The 15,152-nt window shown below is 46.7% G+C and overlaps 1 protein-coding gene across 1 annotated transcript; it reads right to left on the bottom strand.

Moving 5' to 3' along the window:
- Window positions 1-1,536: 1,536 nt before the first annotated feature.
- Window positions 1,537-8,893, bottom strand: LOC149340256 (neprilysin-1-like). The gene is made up of 4 exons (XM_089551083.1): window positions 8,870-8,893; window positions 8,467-8,643; window positions 5,801-6,231; window positions 1,537-4,035 (listed from the first exon to the last, which is right to left on the bottom strand). The coding sequence occupies exons 1-4, from the start codon at window positions 8,891-8,893 to the stop codon at window positions 2,331-2,333; spliced, it is 2,337 nt and encodes a 778-aa protein (XP_089407209.1). The 3' UTR covers window positions 1,537-2,330.
- Between the last annotated feature and the right edge of the window lie 6,259 nt (window positions 8,894-15,152).

Raw genomic sequence — 15,152 nt, 5'->3', positions numbered from 1 at the left:
GCCTCCTTTCTTTTGTTAAGTCGCAGCTCAGGATGTTAACCAATCGGGAGGCAAAGAACACAATGGCCAACATCAACGGAAAATTTCTCTTAAAAAGAAGAGGAAAATTCAGCATAACTGCACAGAAAGGCATTTGGATGTTATCTGAACCATGTGAAATTTTTGCATTGCATCTAATGGAAGTAGCAACTCAAATAGCAATAAAGGAAAAAAAAATTATAGCAACTCAACTGCACGGCTGGAGGTTCAGATGAAGATCGCAAACATTCTCGGTGGCGCATTCTTCGGAAAACCCATAATGAAAGTAGGTATTTAAATGCATTACAATTGATTTAAAATGCTTTACCACATAGCATTCAGAGTATCTGATTTATTAGATTGTTCGAAACTCGAAGGTAATCGAAATATTTATGCGGGTCATTTTGTATAAATTCTGGAAGGATTTACTAATGAAATGTTGTTTTGCTGAGTTAATGTTTGAAAAAAGCTCTGCTGCTAAGTGGTAAATGGCTAGAAATAATTATTTACACATACTGTCAATCAGATATTCTTAGTTCTTTTCGGCCATTCAGTCCTTCGTTCCATGACAAAAAAGTAGTCCGCTGCTTAAACGTTTCTTGTTAGGTACCTAAATAACAAACTTATCACATGAAAAAAAATTATGAGCTCTAGAATTTTGATACACGGATTGTTTGATATAGTCAAGCATTAAAAAGCTTATTTCGTTTACTGTTGCGACTGTCCAGCGAAGTAATACAAGACGCCGCGGACAGTCGCCCAGTGTTAGCAACTGCTGTTTTTTTTAAGTTGTATCCTACTATAGATTAATAATGTGCCGGTTTATCCAAGGATTTGTCTTATTCAAGCGCTTTCTGTGAGCAGGATGGCAGTAGTGATACAATATTCGTGCTCCACAGTTCTGTGACGCTGCTTCCCTCAACATATCATCAGCTGATTCCACGTAATCAAGGAAGGATTCATCCCTTGGTCTAGCATGTCCACCTGTTATATTTTCTTAAGCCTTTGTAAGGGTACAAAATCTTCCATCTTTTTCCTTTGCGCAGATGATCCAGCTGTTTCATTTAATTTGTGCTGGCAATTGAGCCACAGAAGACAGAGTCCTTCTTCTGACAACTAAGATTCAAAGAGGCCAGAAAGATTAAAACAAAGGAGGCTATAGCACAAAGCGAGAAAAGCGAAAGCAGCACATTTTTGCACAGAGGTAAAAAAATCGCGCAGAATCAAACAAAAGACTAAAAAAAGTGCCTTTCGGAGCATTACTGTCACAGTGAAATGGCACGCTACAAAAAAAAAAGCAAGAACTTATGCTAGAGTTTCCTAAGCAGTTCTCAAGACGTTGAAAAAAGGGGATTTCTTTTTACCTTATGTAAAAACATTGAGCGAAACAGCTGCGTCAGAGAAGCCACACACCCTTTACACTTCGTGGTGCGATACAATGTAGTGTTTCTACCTTATGAAGAGCGCTGTGCAAGCCAGTATAAGCACACTTAAGGCACCAGCTATGGTTAGGTTTTGTGTCCGCTGGCAAAACTTTCAGCACGCATTCATTAACGAAACCAATGAACAAACTGCGTGCATTTCATGACGTGGGAACTCGTTAGTCAAAATAAATCTGATTCAAATGACACATCACGCGGGGGCTCCCACCACATAAACTTGCCGCGTAAAAGGACAACATGATGCAACACTTGCAGGTGCGTACAAATACTTGGCACGTAAAATAGGATTCATTTTCATTTCTCGGCGACTCAACAAAGGTTTGGTGCAGGCTTGCAAAGATATAGCATCGATCTAAAACATCTGATAGTGCAATCTGAGTAAAACCAACCACCAATAAACGCAGTCACATTCAAGGCACAGAATGTTATACTCAGCGAAAATGCAGTGCAAATCTATTAGACTAAGAGCTGACCCCTTGGTCGATTTCATATTACGTAAGTATTTGATCCAGGAGTGGTGAAAAAAATAACAGGTAAATGCTTAAAGGAACCTGCGCTTTCATCGTAATTAATGAGGGTTTATACTTCTCTTCTCATGGGAATGCGCTTGACCACCAATCTGGCAAGCGCAGCAGCACTCATGGTGCCACTTCGTACCAAGGAAATTGCAAACAGCGCTTAAGAACAAAAGAAACACAACAATAGAATAAACCAGTCACTCAACAAATGTCAATACCGAGCTGCTGGCTCTGAGCGCTACTGAAAAGTGTCTTGACTATGCATTAAATGGCCGAAATGAAGCATCTAACTATAAAGTTATCTAAAGTCAAGTCATCGTCGTGGTCCCTATTTCCTTGCCTGCGTTCAGCTCTATATGCTGCAGTCGCGTCCAGTGTACATGGAGTCACCCTTCTTGCAGCCAAAGACCCGTGAGAACTGATCCACCATGGTGAGCGGGCCGTTACACCTGCGGCGACCGTTCACACTGCCGCACTGCACAAAGCACCAGAAGAACAAAAGCAGCTCGAAGTCTGTCCAAGACTCGTAACCGGCTAGCAGTGCGGACTGCAAGCGTCCATGGTTCGACACCATCAGGGCGGCCAACAGCACGCGAAGCGAGGTCACCCTTCGCACAAGCTCGATGTCTTCAAGTGCCAGGTGGCGCATAAGCACCTGGGTGCCGAAAAAACAGGTCGACTTGAGCGTGAAGGCCAACTGAAGCTTCCGGTCGAACGCCTCCGAACTGCCTGCGAACGCGGCCGACGAGAAGACGTCAGCTACTTCGCCGCCAATTGTCGCGTACTTGACGACCAGCAGGGCTCCCGGCTCGTAGAAGGGTTTCTCAAGGGCGATAGGTAAGAGCGTGAAGTCGCCGTGGTGGGGGGAGAAAGAGAGGCGCACGCTACCGTTGCTCACGAAGTCCGCCATGCTCGTGTCGGCTTCGGCCAGCTGGCGACCCTCGACGGCTCGCCGCACGTTGTCTAACACGTTGTCACCCATGTCGGAAAAGTCCTTGTACATAATGTTCAACTTGTCGGCTTTAAGAGACTTCACTAGCCTCAGAGATTGCACCAGCGCCTCCTTGCCGACCATCGACGAGGGAACTGCGCCGTAAAACGGCGACCCCTTCAGGCTACTGCGAAACGCCGTCTGAATATGGGTCTCAACCACAAAGACGTCTTGCAGAACGCTGGCAGTCACCTCTTTCGCTTGGTGAACCGCGTAGAAAGCCACGCCCATGTAGACGTGTGCGAGGTTTGCGCAGAAGAGCGCGTGCTCACTAGTCGCTATCACGCCGTCACCCGCAAAGTATTTTGTGACCATTTCCGAGCTGGCCAGTAATGATAGGGCCTGCACGACTACCCAGCCAACGTAGTAAGCCATCAGGCTCTCGCCTTCGCTGGCTACCAGCGAGAAGAACCGCACGAAGAACATCGTGTGCTCGACGCTGATACTCAAAACGGAGCCATCTGAGAAGTTGAATTTCGATCGCAGGTTGCTTTCCCACTCGGTGGCCGAGAAAGGGTTCCGGGTCTTATCCACCATCGCATCTAAGCTGCTGTTCTCCAGGGCGCTCCATTCCGGGCTCATCAGCGCAGCCGTCAGGCCGGGCACCACGGTGTCTTCCAGTGCAATGAGCTCTTCGTAGGTGTACGCATGCTCTTCCTCTGCTCGGCCGAAGGCAGCCACCACGCTGTCGAAGTACTGCTGGTAGAAGTTCTGGTTGGTGGTGTTCTCAAGCATGCGCTGCCTTCCTGAGAGCACGGACCAGAAGTAGGACGAGGGTCGCACCGTGACGTGCCCGTTCCGCTGCACGACGAACTGCAGGACGCTCGCCCAGTTCCACGCGGCGGCCATGGACAGGAAGGTGTGCAGGACGCTCGAAGCGTTGGTTACCTCGGGCCAGTAAATGCCGAAGTCCACCAACATTGAGCGCACCTCGTTCACATGGCTCTGGTTCTCCGTGTGGACGAGTGTGCAGGAGCGATACAACGTGGCAGCTTTTTGCACTGCAGTCTGGCCCTTTTCCGACGCTTTTGCGTCGGTCGCCATCGTCGCCACTTTGGTCATGAATCTGAAGAAGAACACGTATGTTAAATGGTTGGGCGCAAGGCGGAGTTCATAAAATTAGTGTCTTATTCCGTGTCTATCCCGCGTGTTTCTAGGCTCATGATCTCAAAATACACAGACTGAGTCAGCCTCGCAGAGAATTTGAAATGGTCAGCATCGCAATAACAAGAACAAGGACTTCGCTGCACCCGGAAAGGTAGGTAACAGAGGATAAGGAGGAAGATTAGTCTGGTTTACGACAAAACTTGTGATGAGTAATTTTTGTACGGGATATCGCAAGAAAATGCAGCGCATTTCAACCCCAGGTTATCGTGAAATGTTTTGGAGGCATTAAAGTCACACTATGGACCTGGGAACAGAAAGAGAAACAATATCTATTTAGAACCATCGCTCAAATATGCTCAGTGAATTTTAAGTCCTTGTGTAAAATAAAATTAATATATAGTCCGATATCTTCAATGTGACTAGAAATCACACAATGAACACATAAGCGCAAGCACTGCCGTTAACGCACTGCCGTGAAGGTTTCAGTGTACAAGACATGGGAGGCTAGCTGCTCAGTTCTATAAGGGTCGACAAGCCTCCATGGTGACTCAATGGTTATGGTGCTCGGCTGCTGACCCGAAAGACAGGGGTTCGATCCCGGCCGCGGCGGCTGAATTTCGATGGAGGCGAAATACTAGAGGTTCATGTGCTGTGCTATGTCAGTGCCCGTTAAAAAACCTCAGGTAGTCCAAATTATCCGGAGCCCTCCACTACAACATGCCTTATAGCCTCAGTTGCTTAGGGACGTTAAACCTCATAAGCCATATGGGGCGACTACGAAAAATATATTCCACTGGTAAAACACTTGTGCAGCAAAATAAATTGACAAAGACCTGACCAGTGCCGAAACTAATGAAATGATACAGAAAAGGAGCAACTGCGGTGTTTATAATATGCGCCTCTTTTTCGTGTTTATTATAACCCCTCTGTCGCGCCCATAGAGCAGTTGTACGATTAATTTTCACAATAATAGTATATACGCCGGAGGAAGCAGCAATGTCGAGATGCCTGTACAGCAAGCGGTAACCTTTTTCTGAGTATTACCGAAGTTTCGGTGCTAAGAGTGACTGCAAAATATATGTTCTCTTTCGACGCTGAGATTATAGCGGAGACCAACGCTCCCGCTCGAAGGCTGTCCTCGTGAGATAGCGCATGAACCGGAGGCGAGCGTCGCTCGCACTTTGCTTGACAACGGACCAGGTATAAAAGCTGCCGTTGGGTAAACTGCACATTTGGCTCAGTATGCCACACGTGTAATTTTGGTTCCTGTCGACAGCCACCAAGGCACGGGCACTTTGGCTACGACTCTGTATGCCAGGATAGAGTAGGCATCGGCTCTGGCATACGTATTTCTCTGATCGAATCTCTTCCCTACTCACACGATTTAAATCCCTAAATTCGTCTAAAGCACTTCATGCTGGAGGCGAACTAAACCTAAGAATGGTGTTGAACTGACCTAGTTTCAGAGGCCTATTGTGTAAAAAAAGCAGATCGTTTTCGTTCTAGGTAACAATACAGACCGAACATTGTTTCTTCGTTTCTTTTTGGGAGATGGGCAGAACACTTAATGTATCTGTTGTTTGTTATGAACCAGTTCTGACCCACTGAGTACACTTTTTTAACCGGCACAACTATTCATTGTCTTCTATAATGTCTACAACAATTCATTATAGACATTAGGAAAACCCTTCCTCGTACAGCCCGCCATACCGACGCTCACTCACTCTCGGTAGATGACGTCCATGACAGATTCGCCGCCATGCGCGGCTTCCCACCGGCCACATACACGGCCGTAGAAGTCCTGGCACGGCGGAACCGTCATGTTAAGGTTGGCGTCGATCACCGCGCGGTGGAGCTGGCAGGCTGGCGACGAGCACGGTCCCTCGGACACGACCCGGTTGAGGAAGGCGAACCCAATCAGGATCAACATGAGCGCCGCGACGGACGACAGCACAGCCAGCCGGACATGGTCGTCGGTGGAGTGCCCTTTGCCCAAGGGACTCCAGAACGGCCTCGAAGATAACGTGTCCCCGTGCACGGGCGTCGGATTCCAGGACAGCTGGTCGCGGAGCGGTGGCGGTTGCCGCAGATCAGGCTGCAGGGGCCGGTCCGACCCGCGAGCTGCTTCTCCGGCCTGAGGGGCCTCATGCGATGCCTGAAGATAACCATAGCTATAGTTTGAAACGGGCGCATCATCGCTGGCGTGTTGCCATCGTATTTGGATGTGGCCGCAACGCTAGGGGTGTCCTGAGGAAGTATGCACTAGAGGACAGCTTCCTCCCTCTTTACTCCTTTATGTTTAGAGTGCAGTGCCATATCAGCCAAGACAGCTGCAGCCCGTGACATCATGGTTGCCAGCCATCAGGTAATACCGTTCGCTAGCTGGGGTGTCAAAGGCGGAAATTACCAATTTAAATCATTCTTTAAAAATTCTGACAAAGTTAACTACGCTCGAAAATCTTATCTTCCTCCTCCCCCATGGTTTCAACTCGCGCCATTTTCGCCACGTAAGAAAACTGGTATTCGACTAATGGCTACTGTACTTCCAAAAGAGGGGGGTAGGATATCCAGAGAAGCAAACAAACACAGCGCGTGTCCTATGATTCGACACACGATCTGCAGCATTGCATATATGCTTCGTCTCAGTGTATATCTCACCCAACAGCATATCCGAGAAAAGAAGGGACAAAGAGAGATAGAATTCTAGATGAAACCTGGATGAAACCTGGATGAAGGCGTGCTCGTTCGTATCAATTGGTCAAGGATGCTGAAAAGTTCAGCACTACCGTTAACACCACAGGCGGCGAATCGTTCTCCGAGGTTTGGAAAACTGGTGGCAAAAAAAAAGCTCTGACCATTAAACATTGTTTTCAAACTGGCATGGCCAAACAGCTTTGCTAGCATCATGTGGCGCTGTGTTTTACCAAAAAAGTTGGAACAGCGAATACGCGACATGCGATTGCATGCACCACACGTCTATGAAAATCACTGCATTAAGATTCCGCGGAAGGTGAACACTTTGCACCAAGTATAGATAAGCAGCATAGATCAGCCGCACATGTATTAACAATTCGCGACTGTTTTGTTAGATGTCTCAAAGGATGACGCAACTAGCGCTGCGGCCGGTCCTATGTCTCGGCATGAGGCCATATCCGCGAATACCTGTCTTCAACTCTCTACTAAAAGAAGGCAACGTGTGCTTACATGGCAACGCATCGAGCGATCGCAGTCACTTCCATTTGGCCTGACCCTTTCAAGGAGTGACTTTTCTTACGTGCGCTATGCCCGCTGCAACGCTGCAAACGCTGGAAGGCATGCTTTCTCTCTTCCCTGTGCGCTTTATAGGGCCAATAAAACAGAATGAATAGCTTCGGCAAAACATAAGACTCTCAGCGACGTAGCGAACAAACACGTTTCTTCCACCCGCTGAAGTAACGGTACACGACATAGCAGCTGCCGCCAGTTCCCTACTCCCTCTCTCTATGCGTGTGAGAGAGAGCAAGCTGTAAAGGCGGGGAGCAGGGCTTGCCGGCATGTTATAAAAGTGTACAGCAGGGGTCAAAAGGCTGTGAACCACATGTTCCTCAAACGAAGTCAATAGTTCCGCTATTAGCCGGTGGCTGGAGACCACACTTATGGAGACGAAAGTCAAAATTTTGTTCTTTCATCTCCACAAGCGTGGTCGCCAGCCGCCGGTTAACAATAGAGTTATCGGCTTCGTTTGAGGAACACGTGGTCCGCAGAATTTTGTCCTCGACTGTACTATGATTCGGGAGCATAAAGTTCCTGGGAGATTTGCCACGCCAGACGTGACATCCCACAGTGCTTTCGCGCCTTGCCTGTCGCTGGTGAAGGTGTGGACGCTGCAGTTTATGCTTGTAGCTGGTTGTTACACACAAGCAGTACAAGCCAGTGACTTGTTTACTAAACAATTGCATTGCCAATGTTTTGCTCTCGTCCGCATTGCTTCTTAGTCATTCGGCCAACTTCCCAGACAGCCAAACGTCATCCTGAGCAAGTAAATGGGGTGCCCACATCATGACTTCCAGATATAGCAAGGATGTCCTAAATTCTTCAAAAAAAAACCATCAATATGGTTGGATATTCCTGGTCAAGGTAGATACTGTGAATTTTAAGAGAAAAAAGTTTCTGGTCGCTTCCAGGATCTCATCAAGACATACCTGAAAATGTTTTCTGGACGAACTATAAAAGTATGGTATTTTGTTTATCCTTTACCTTAGCTGAATTCGAAATTATTTTACAACGGCTTCGGATTTTATAACTTTTCTTCGACCATTGTGTACCATTTCACTTCGGAGAAGCGCTGAGAAAGTTAAGGAAGAATTGTTTTCACCTTCTGATGAGAACACTGCGAAGACGTGCGTCTCACCGCTAATGCTGTCTTCGATTTCGCTTTCTTCGATGTCTTTGGTCCCGACTCTGTGCTCTTCAGTGCTTTCGTGTCCGGTACCGTGGTCTTTCCTGCCTTCGGCTCTGCTGCCGTCTCCTTCTCTGCCTTTGGCTTTGGTGCATCGGATGGTGATTGTGGAGAGCCCGCGGCCGCATACTAGAAAAAAATCACCGCAGCAAACTTCAGCTTGTGGGCAGAAAAATATTGAAAGCAAGGGAGTCATTATTGATTAGCATACACACAAACACAACCCTATGGCTGCAAAGGAAACCTATGCAGCTTTTACAGACCCTTCGTAGTTGAAAAAAAACTCGACCTTGTCCGGGGTTCGAACCCGGGATCACCGCCTGTCCGAGGCAGTCGCTCTACTATTAAAGCTAACCATGATGACTAGCAGATGGTACATCATAATCATCATCAGCCTGACTACTCCCACTGCAGGGCAAAGGCCTCTCCCACGTCTCTCCAATTAACCCTGTACTTTGCCAGCTGCGGCCACCGTACCCCCGCAAACTTCTTAATCTCATCCGCCCACCTAACTTTCTGCCACCCCCTGCTACGTTTGCCTTCTCTTGGAATCCACTCCGTTACCCTTAGGTACCACCGGTTATCTTGCCTTCGCAGATGGTACAGCGACAGCGAATTCATCAATGACGATTGGACTGGACAGGTGGTGGTCCTGGGTTCGATCAGCAGACCAGGATAAATTTTTCTTCACATACAAGCTTGTCACAGTTGCATAGCTTTCCCTTGAGGTCGTACTTTGGCTTGGGCGGATGTAATGAGTAATTATTCCCTCATTGTATATGAAAAATGGCCAAAAAAGTATGACGCAACCTGGTACCCAATGTCCTGCTTAAAAACAAATCAGTAATATGTGACGCGTCTCTTTCAACGTCAACGTGGACTTGCCAGCGGCGTCAGCGGAGCATGGTCAGGGGCAGGCGAGAGCGCGAGGCCCCCCGCCGAAATGTTGTGCCCTGGGTCGGATCCTGTCTCCACCTGTGCAAACAAAAGCAAAAGGCGTAAAACTAGGCCCTCGATTCTTGAAAGGTAATGCACTAGGCGATAGCGATGGCAGCGATGACAGCGGCTGCAGGCTTGTTTCACAGAACTCATTGTTGCAACATAATACCGAGTGACGCCCTTACTGCATTGCAAAACGTAGTATTTTTCTCTTGGTTTCCATATTGTGCTCCGTAGAGCCACTGGCCACAATACTGCCTTGTAGTTCTTTTTGCTCTTTGTTTTGTACATGCTAGCTCCCAGCAGCAATGTTTCATGTAACAAGCATCAAATGTGCTCATCGAATCGGGTTCAGTTTTAAAGGGACACTGAGGAGAGCTCTATTAATATTTTTTTTTATAGCAAAATCCGATAGTTCGGCATTTCATGGCTTTGTTGCCACTTGGCCGGCAGCGAAAGATGCCTTTATTTCTAAGAAATTTGGATTCGAAGTTGAAAAAGTTTTTCCCGCCGCTCTAATTCAAACTTCGGATTCTCCTATGACGACAAGCGACTAAGTGATGTGAAACATGACGTGCACATGACGTAACGCAGACTCCGTGATTTCTGGCGGCCAGCAGTGCGGCCCAGCTGTGCGGCCCAGCAGCAGCCGAAAAGAAAGCTACCGCCGGCTAAACCGCCGGCCGCACGTTGAAGGCACCTATCGGCTATTGCGGCCGTCGCTTCGTTTACGTTTGCACCGGCGTTTTGCCAGCGTTACAATGGATCCCGTTCTCGAAGTCGTCAACGAAGTTCTCGCAAATAGACACCTTTAGCATACCGTGTACCTTGTTACCGTTAGCGGAATACCGGGAGCCCGCATACCGGTGTGAGCAGGCGCTGATTGGTCCCAGCGCAGCAGGAGCGCGCGTAGCTGTCGAGTACGTGGCGCCATCTGGCGACGTCAAGAATATTTGCGCATGCATTTGCTGCGCCTGAGTGATTCGTGGCTTCTCGTGTCCTAGTGTTGCTAGAACTATTGGTTCTAGCAACACTGTTTTGTCCTATGACGTCATAAAGCTTGTACTTGCGAGTTTGGCCTGTGGCGGCGATACCTGTATTTTGGTTCTTGCTCTTTTCTACGTTATAAGAGCTTTGTTGTCAGTATAAATGGCATTTTTGTAATCAGGAGCTGGTATTCTGTCGATGCAAGTCAACTTCAATTTCTCCTCAGTGTCCCTTTAACTAGCGCAGAAGAATCAACAACAGGGCTCGTTCTTCGGAATGGGTAGTTCTTAGTGCCAATGTGTACACCATGTAGGGCTCTTCATTTTAGCATTTTAGCTTTTCGGAATTAGGAGGCGGGGGGGGGGGGGGATGCAGAATTCAGGCGCTATTTTCAGAGTTCGAAATCGAGTAGAAGTCTGGTTTTTCAACAAAGGATTTCACAATTCGCGTTTCTTCGTGTTATTTCTGCAGTTAAACTAAGTTACTATTAGTACAAGTTGTTGTTCAGGACATTACATTGTCTGCTTGCTCCCGTTAGTTTCATAAACAGTCAAGAAGTGGCGTCTTGCACCAAGAAAGTGCGCTCCACGTCGGGTGATTATATCTTTTTCGTGACGTATATTACTATCATCGTACGCTGTGTAAGAAGACCATGCCTAAGAAGACCCCTACCATGCCTCACTTAGGTATGACTGCCTTTGAACATTCCGAAAACATTTAACATAACAGCTGCCATTTTAAATGCACTATAAAAGCCTTCTAACACGACGTCGTTAGTGAAGGTAGCGCCTGATGCAATTATGCCAACAAAGCGTTCCGTCAGTGCCTGAGTCCTGTCTTTTCGCTTCTAAGACTTACATTTCTAAGGTATCCACAGATTGAACTGCGCCGTGGATGACAAGCATTGAAACAGGCTTAAAATCTTCAGTTCACTGAAAAAAAAAAAGCTTTAGAAAACTTAGAGGACATCCGCTAGTTTCCGTGTGGTGCGTTGAGCTTTGTATGCCGATAAACTAAGCTTTAAGGTGTACTTCAAGCTAGAAAGACAGTTTAACCCGATTTTGAAGTACTCGGCTCGGGGAGAAAGAGTCAGTTCAAATTGGGATTTACCGCGGATGTAGCCGAACAAAAGAATCGCGTTCCGGGATCCAACAGGTAGAAAACTGGCCGCGAAGCAACTAACCGTTACAATAATCGATGCCCATGAGCATCTAGTAACAAGCGCACATGCAGACCCCTCCTCGTCGGATTGTGATGCTTTCGTATCCCACAATCTGTAGGATCCTTTCTCCGTTGAACAAATGGGGTTGTACCGAGGAGTTACCGAGATATCACATCGCTCAAAGACATATTTTCTTTGAGCCACGTGAAGAACACAGACAAAGCAATGGTTTCTCGTGTAGGCTCATAGTATGTGAAAAAGCTGCGCCCGGTATCCCGAAATAGCGAAGCGGGAGAAGCTTTCACAATCGTCGAAGCTTTCGCAAGACAGGCAGGACAAAGCTGTTTTATGGAGAAGTCCCTATGACACAGTCATCGGAGATTTTGTTTTGTTTTCTTTTTTGTTTTTCAAACAGATTTTCAAGAAAAGTTTTCAAAATAGAGTTAAAGAGAAAGTTTTCAAGAATTTTGCTTTTAAAAGCGTTGCGCCTCGTGCGAGAACCACGAAACTCCTTTCATGTAAGCGCTCCTTTTCTATCGGCTGCAATGAATATCATCTCCTTGCAATCGTGATTTGACAGTACACGCGTGAAGGCAATGTACACTTTTCTGGAGACAGATATGTTTCGTTAATGCGGACCCTGTTCCATTGTCCGGCACATTACGCAATCTGATGACATACGTCACCGGCTGCTGCGTGTAGGGGCTACATATGAAGCCCACGCGCATGCGTCCCTACCGGCTCATTTGGCTGGTTCGTTTGTTTTTTTTTGCTAGATTACGTTATTGCAGTCGGCACCGAGTGCGCTGTTTTCGACAGAACTGCTTCTCTAAAAGCTCACAATGTTTTATAAATAGACCCGCACCTCACGTGTTCTTCACAATCTTAAGCATATGCTGGCATGATCTCAAATCCTATACCTCACCCGTCAGAGTCAGTTCCAGTGTTACTTTTACAAAATATACGCTAACCTAATAAAGTTCTAGTAAACGAGGACGTTGAGCAACATCGTAGATCTCACCGGTAGCCTTTTCTCTTTCGCGGAGCTCCTTCGCCTTCCGTGAGATTTACTTCTGCGGCGAGACCGTGCACCCTTGCTGGCGCCTTCTTCCATGGTCGCTTCTTCTTCTAGTTTATACCCTTCTTTTCTCTTTCTTTTGTTCACTTCTCAAGGCGCAGCACCCCGAGCGGAGAGTTTATTCAACGATAGAAACAACGAGCAAATTCAATTGCAAAATTATTTTGCACTAAATTGAATAGAAAAATGACAAAACCAAAAGAAGAAAATTAATGGCGATTAAACTCATGGTAACCTATGAAACAGAAAACGACTTACAAATATCTTGAAACAGCTCGAAATGGTTACACGCCTTACGCTAGGTCGAAACTTCTCTAGACGTCGGCAGCAGGAAGTTTTTCAGAAACTTCTCAGACGTCTGCAGTAAGGCGTTTCTTCAGAAATGTTTTTAATGCTCCTGACTCAAGACCCGAAGAAGACGCACCTATATGTTCAGGCAATTCCCTGAAAGCTGCCACCGTGGATTACAGATGATGTAGGTCACAGCAAGCGTTTCCACCCTTCACATGTTTTATTCAAGCCATTTAATGAAACATGCAAATGCGGAAGATTAACTATTGGATGACTCCACATTACTCCGATGTTTGCTTCGAATAACAGGCACACATGTGCAAATACCGCGCTTTTCACTCGAACTGCTCAAGCTCAAGTTGATGGTAGTTACGCGAGTAAAGAACTTTGTTTTGCGTTGCGAATTCCTTTCCATACCGGCTCGTATGGCCGGCGGAAGCGCCCGGCCTCGTTCTCCTAGTAAAAAAATGGTAAATTGGTAAATTGGTTTTTGAGGAAAGGAAATGGCGCAGTATCTGTCTCACATATCTCGGCGGACACCTGAACCGCGCCATAAGGGAAGGGAATAAGGTGGGAGTGAAAGATGGAAGAGAGAAAGAGGTGCCGTAGTGGAGGTCTCCGGAAATAATTTCGACCGCCTGGGGATCTTTAACGTGCACTGACATCGCACAGCACACGGGCGCCTCTTGCGTTTCGCCTCTCGCATGTGTTCCTGCACGCCGCAGCTTGGTGCTTGGTGTCGCCTCGTTCGGCAGCGATGCAACTCCCTGTACGTCAACATGGTTTTAACCGTTTCAAGCAAAAATAAATCTTTCTCTGTGCTGTAAGTGCTTAGTTTTGTATAAAAGTATGAAATGCTGTTTGTTTTTATGGTGTTGCTTTATTTTTAATTTTAAAAACGTAGTACCTCATTTGGCCACTAGGCGTTTCAGTCGCTAGCGGTTGTTAGTGTTCCTGTATATGCTCCCGCAGGGACTGCGGGAGCATATACAGGAACACTAGCGGTTGTTTGCTGCGCGCGCAGAAGATGCTGAACCGGAGAACGCTTAGCAGCGCGGAACACGGGGTGCAGTAGAAATACAGCCCCCTAGTTAGAAGCTGCAGGAAGCACGGTGGAATCCCACCCCAGGTCCCGCCTTGGCGTCGTGCCAGTTTGAAAAGCATTTGTAGTGTTAAGCAACTGCTGTGCTACACACATACAAGTCTGCCATTTTCACAAGAAAAGTATGGTTGGTATAGTCGGGTTTAAGTCTGCAGTGAAGCTCCGCCCACGTTCAGCCTCCGCGCATAGAATTCCTCCATGACAAAAAAGTAGTCCACTGCTAAAACGTTTTTTGTTACCTAAACAAGGAGCTTATCACAAGAAAAAAATTATCAGCTCTAGAATTTTGGTACATGGTTTGTTTGGTATAGTCAGACATTAACGAGTTAGTTTAGTTTAGTTAAGATGATTTCGTTTTCTGTTGCGATTGGCCAGCGGAGTAATACAGGACGCCGCGGACCGCGGCCCAGTGTTAGCAACTGCTGTTTTCTTAAGTTGTAACCTACTATAGAGCGACTACCCTGGACTGACGATGATCTCGTGTTGAAACCTCGGACCAGAATGAATTTTTCTGCAACTATGAAGTTACTGTGAAAGCAGTAAAGCTTTTCTTTGTAGCAGTATGACTGCACTTGGGTGGACAGTAATAAATAATTACGTACATCATGGAATATAACATCTCTCGATTCTTTCACACCAAGGGTTTGTGTAATGTCAAGTGCAATGCCCTTGGCCATATTGTTAGTATACAAATTATGAACAAAAGCAGTGGCCCCACTCCTGTGCACACCCTGTTCACATTCTAACAATGAAGTCCCTTGTAGTAGTAGCAGGCCAGATAACAGATGTTTCTAGCAGATAGCACATTTTTCTAGTCGACCTCTTTGCCTTCGTTTCATTAAATCTATCTTGTCATAGTGGCAGCCATAATGGCAGTGCTTCTTAGCCCTTCAAGGCGCGTCTACACAGTACTGTCGCTACAATCAGAATGTGTGCTGCACCTAACAGAGATTTCCTTGTTTCGGGTAAATTTAGCATCTTTCACGTAGTGAATGGAATCGCTTTTATCACATTTAGTGAATCCAGAAAAAAATGCCATAAAACAGTGAGCTTGGTTCCACGTCATTTGCTATTTTTTG

This window comes from Amblyomma mixtum, chromosome 6, assembly GCF_055824585.1.
Source record: "Amblyomma mixtum isolate Tamu chromosome 6, ASM5582458v1, whole genome shotgun sequence".
Lineage (NCBI taxonomy): Eukaryota > Metazoa > Arthropoda > Arachnida > Ixodida > Ixodidae > Amblyomma > Amblyomma mixtum.
This window is presented reverse-complemented; position numbering and strand designations above follow the sequence as displayed.